Here is a 5460-nt window from a genome sequence, read left to right as displayed (position 1 = left end):
ATGGCTTTAAGGTCATGCCCTGAAAGACATCCCAGGAGAAAATCCTACAGAAATAACAGCCAAGTTTCAAAGCTCCCAGATTAATGACAAAATATTGGAAGCAACAAGGAAAACAAAAACAATTTAAATGTTATGGAGCTAACAAAAGGAATACACAAGACCTAGAAGCTACTGTATTGAAGGACCATAGGTCTTGCAATACTATATTCCATAGAGCAAAAGAACTGGGGTTATGACCAAGGGTAACTTACTCAGCAAAGTTAAGTATAATCCTGAATGAAAAAAAAATAGATATTTAATGAATTTAAAGATTTCATGGTTTTGTAACAAGAAAACCCCAGAACTTAAGGGAAAATTCAACATATAATACCCAGGAAAAATATAAGGTAAACATTAAAAACTAATTATAAGGGAATCAATAAGGACAGTGTTTACTTCTTTTATGTGAAAATATAAGCAGTACTTTTATGATTGCTATTATTATTTGGGTAGTTTGATAGAATGGCTTTGGCTGGTCTGAGTATGATGGGGGTGATTCTAGTAAAAATAACACTATAGGGAGCGATAAACAGGAATAATTATCTCATACAAATAAGTCAAAAGGAAAAACTGATAAAGGAAGCAAGAATGGGTTAAAAAGGGATGGGAAGAGGGGAGAGAATAAGTGAGGGACTTAGAATAGCAGGTAGAAATAAAGCAGAGGAGTGAGGAAGGATAGGGTAAATAGCGTGAGAGGGATAGTAAGGAAAAATAGAATGGAGGAAAACATACAAGTTATTGTAGCTTAGAATGTGAATGGGATGAATTTACCCATAAAATTGAAATTTATAGGAGAATAAAAACTTGAATTCAACAATATGTTGCTTTCAAGAAACATTATAAAAATAAAAGATACACATAAAGATAAAATAAAGGGCAGGAGTAGAATTTATTATGTAAAAAAAAAGCAGGGATAGAATCATGATCTCACGCAAAGTTAAAGTTTAAAAACAGATTTAATCCAAAGAGAAAAATAGAGAAACTACATTATTTGTCAGCAATAGTTTTCAATATTGTTTTAGACCATTTAAAATAACTAGAAAGTATAAAATACCTGAGCATATACCTGCCAAAACACAGGAGCTATTTGAACATAAACATAAACTTTGTATACAAATAAACTTAGATTCAAATAATTGAAACAATATTGTTCATGGGTAGGTAAAGCCAATATAATTTTTTAAATAACTATTATACCTCACTAATCTATGGACTCAGTGTCATACCAATTAAATTACTAAAAAGGTATTTTACTGAGTTACAAAAATTAATAACAAAGTTCGTTTGGAAGAACAAAAGGTCAGAAAACTATAAAAGAGAGCTGTCCCCCTAATTTGGGGTCTAAATTTTGCTGAGGAAGCTGATATTTTTTTGATTGGTAAACTCATATTTACTAAATTGAATATGCCTTTTCCTTTGTGTCTCAGTTTACCTTAAATTCAGTTGTAACACTCCTAATCCTCTGGCCTAATAGAGCAGATGGAGAAGGGGGTTACAGAGGTAAAACAATGATAGAAACAAAGTGGTAAAAGGAGGCCAGAAATCACCTAGGTCACCTTGCAAAACAGAGACATGAAGACCAAGGACAGCACCAAATTAAATAAAAGGTCAATCGCAAAACCCCACAGAGAAGGATGACAGAAGATTAGAAGCAATATCACTTCACAAATAGAGAAAAACAATGGAGAAAGCAGCTCAGCAAAATGACCCAGCTAAACCAGATTAATCTAAAACCTTGTATAGATGAAAATGGAAGAAGGGTAACAAAGATACATGAACTGGAACAAATCTATCAGAATTTCTATAGTGATTTATTCTTGTGTTGATAATAGTATAATCACCACCTAATAAACCTCACCATCTAAGTACTCAATATGCCATGTAAGGAAATAGAAACATTTAGTGAGAAAGTAGGAAACTAAGTAGGGAAAAGTAGCCAGAACTGGCCTTCATGCTAGAACTAACAAGTAGTGGGCTGAAGCCTGCTCTAACAGATTGTTCAATCTTCAGTGTGAGGATTTATACCTCAAAAATTGGCAATCACCACAATTCAGGGCTTAATTTATTGTTTTGTTGATTGCCTAAATTTAATAAAATCTTAATAATGGAGATTCAACTTAAAAGTATGTGCATACATTTTTCACTGGAGCAAAGTGGGTAAGTATTTATTGGCACATTCCTATATTGCTCTACAAATATGGCATGAGCTCAGCAGTTCAGTAAAAGTCCCAGGGAATGATGACATCTCCAGAATGAGGGTCTGGTGAGTAGTGGCTAATAATAATGACAATAATATTAACAACAATAACTGGTATTTATACAGTGCTTTAAGGTCTGCAAAGTGCTTTAAATCCATGCTCTCATTTGAACCTGACAATGCCCCTGGAGACAATATAATATTATAGGCCTCAAAGATGAATTTCCAACTTCATTTTTTTTGTGTGAATTAGTGGCAGACTACAGTCAGTAGTTCTATTTTAATGGCAGGAAGGAATGGGACCTTGGTGTACAGTGGTGGCACCAGAGTGGTGCTAATGCATGGGAAGCCACCTAACATAACTGCTAGGAAGGACCTCATGAGTCATAGCGGATCATGGAAAACAGCAGTTCCAAGGAGATGATGGCCTATTATATTTGAAAGTCAGTTCAAACCCCAGATCAGGTCCCACTGTCTTGTTCCAAGTGGAGAGCAGAGTGACAAAGTGTATTTCACCACATTCAACCTTCAGAGAATCATATAAGGCTAGCAGTTGATTGCTTCCTGGATGGGAGACCACCATAGAAAAACTGGGATGGGTTAAATCTAGCTTCCAATCCTGGAACAGCAGGAATTACTTCTCTTCTTCACTGGTCCTGAGACTCTAATCCAAGGTGAAGCTAGCTGTAAACCAATATGGTTTCTTCCTTGAGGAAGAGTATAGAAGGTGAAGAAGCTCCTTCTACACAGATAACACTCTTTTCTTCCCATCTGATCAGTTCCTGGAGAAAGTTCCAGCAAAAAAGAAATATTCTTTGAAGATACTGGGTAAAAACTCAGAAAAGAGAGAAATCTTCTGAGATCCTGGGCCTAGTTCAGCTGCCAAATGAGCTTATTGATGCTTTCACCTCGGTAGCCAGGTTTGCCCATTTCCTTGACAAAGCCCACTTTATTCTTGGCAGCATGGCAGGCCACAGATAAGGGGAAAGGACACAAGAACCTCGAGACCTGAGAGAAATGCTCTCCCACTGAGCAGATTTCATGGATGATATCTTCCAGGTAAATGATACCGAACTTCCCTAGACATTCCTCAATCAGAGTATTATCTGTTAGGGAGACTTTCTTATTATTTATCCAGGTTTGTCCTCGGTTCAGAATGAGTTCACGGACAGATTTTAGGTTAGGATACCCCCAAGCTACATAAGGCTCTATAGTTCGAAGTTTCTTTAACGAAGCCGGGGTCATTTGAACCAATACGCCACTACACATTTTCTTCAGATGAAGCTCCTGTATTGTTTTAGTCACCAGGCTACTCACTCCATTAATCCTTTCCATACGGACCACAAAAGCCAGACGGTGTGTGTCCTTTAGCACAAAGCACCCAGGCTTGGAATCAAGGCGCCTGAAACGAGCTACAGCACGGACGATCCGATGGGGCTCATGGACAAATGATTCCAGCCGCCTGAATTTGAGGTGACCCCTTTTCTTTCGCTTCCTCTTTTCCAAAAGCGCCTGCTTAGCCTGAGTGGCTTTGAGTGCTTGGCAGGCTTTCCTCTTCTTCAGGAGGTTCTCTGGGACCAAAGGAATCTTTTTTCTGGGTTCAGGTTCCACCATCTTGCCTGCATCCCTTACTGAGCCTCCAACTTCATTAAAAAGGATATGATTTTTTAAAAAAAGGATACGATTCCAAAAGAATCATAGATGTGACTGATAGTGCAATTATCCTAAAAAGGTGGCCAAGAAAACCATAACAACTACTGACCTGGCATGCCTCATCTCTAAAAATAATCTTTATGACTATATATATATATACACACACACACATATATGTATGTATATGCATGTATATGCATGTATATGTATGTATGTATGTATATATATATATATATATAGCTATGCATAAGGAAACAGTATGGTTTTCATATATTATTTTCTGGAGGTGACCTATGGAGTCTTTGGATTAGCACTATGTTTTCTGTTTTCTGAAATTCTGGGCAGCTTCTTGAATTATTTTTTTGCATTATGGTATTGAGGCTTTTTGATTTGTAGCATTTTTCTGGTAGACCTATAATACTTACGTTGTCTCTGTGCATTCTGACTTTATGATCAAACAATTTTGCTTGTATGGATATGCTTCCTTTTAATGCTGCTGCCTTTTGCTTTTCTTCTTCCAGATTGTCCTTCCCTACTATATATTTGCATTCCAAGTTAATTTCTCCTTTGTTTCTTTGGTAAGATTTGCCACCATGGGTCCAAGTTCTTTTATTCATTAATTATTTCTGTTGTATAGGTCATAAATTCTGCTTTCTTGATTCTTATTTCTCTTTTGAACCATTCAGGAACATTCTACTATATAATTCCATGCTCTCTTGGGAGTCCCCAGGTTCCTCTGCCTTGACAGATGTTGATTCATTTTCTTTTGTCTTGAAATATTTATTCATAGATGCCTTGACTTTTTTTTAGCTTTTCTGGAAACCATATTCCCTTTTGTTGTTATCATCTTTCCTGTTGGCTTATATGCTTATGCTGAAGTTTTTCACCTGGATTTTCTTCCTCCTGAGATATTTGGTAATTTTAGTCTTTTTTTCCTTACTTCCCCCTACTACTTTGGGATTTCTTTCCCTTTGATAGCAATTTCCCTGTAGACTAGACCTCAAAGTCATTTAAGCTCCTCCTACAGTAGGCAATTTACATTTCATCTTTATCAGTCAGGTATAGCTAATATCTATGTTTTCCCCCAAAATAGATAACAGGATCTCTTTTCAAAAGGTACTTGGTGTATGTATAGTATCAGGTATACTATAGTGTTTTAGTTTTTGAGGGAGGAATTTCCCTCTACCACAGTGATCAGAGCAGGTAGGTGGCCAGCTAGGTGGTACAGTGAATAGAGTAACAGACCTAGAATCAGGAAGACTCATCTTCATGAGTTCAAATCTGAGTTCAGACACTTACTAGCTGTGTGAACCTGGGAAAGTCACTTAATCCTATTTGTCTCAGTTTCCTCATCTGTAAAAAGAGCTGGAGAAAGAAATGGCAAGCCACTCCAGTATCTTTGCCAAGAAAACCCCAAATGGGCTCAGAAGAGTTGTCTATGACTGAAAATTACTGAACAGTGAACCACAGTGACTATGTAAGATTCAAAAAACTCACATATGTATGATAACACATACAGAAAACATAAAGCACATCAATTAATTCATTGTACTCCTCCTTAAAGGTATTTC

At 36.7% G+C, this 5460-nt stretch overlaps 1 protein-coding gene across 1 annotated transcript; it reads right to left on the bottom strand.

Annotated features, from left to right (window-relative positions):
* Nucleotides 1-3095: 3095 nt before the first annotated feature.
* On the bottom strand, nucleotides 3096-3850 carry LOC122726469 (60S ribosomal protein L7-like 1). The gene has a single exon (XM_043964183.1). It carries the CDS (start codon nucleotides 3848-3850, stop codon nucleotides 3107-3109), a length of 744 nt encoding a protein of 247 aa, XP_043820118.1. The 3' UTR covers nucleotides 3096-3106.
* Between the last annotated feature and the right edge of the window lie 1610 nt (nucleotides 3851-5460).

Source organism: Dromiciops gliroides, chromosome 4 (genome assembly GCF_019393635.1).
Source record: "Dromiciops gliroides isolate mDroGli1 chromosome 4, mDroGli1.pri, whole genome shotgun sequence".
Lineage (NCBI taxonomy): Eukaryota > Metazoa > Chordata > Mammalia > Microbiotheria > Microbiotheriidae > Dromiciops > Dromiciops gliroides.
Note: the sequence above shows the minus strand (reverse complement) of the source record. Positions and strands in the feature narration are given on the sequence as shown.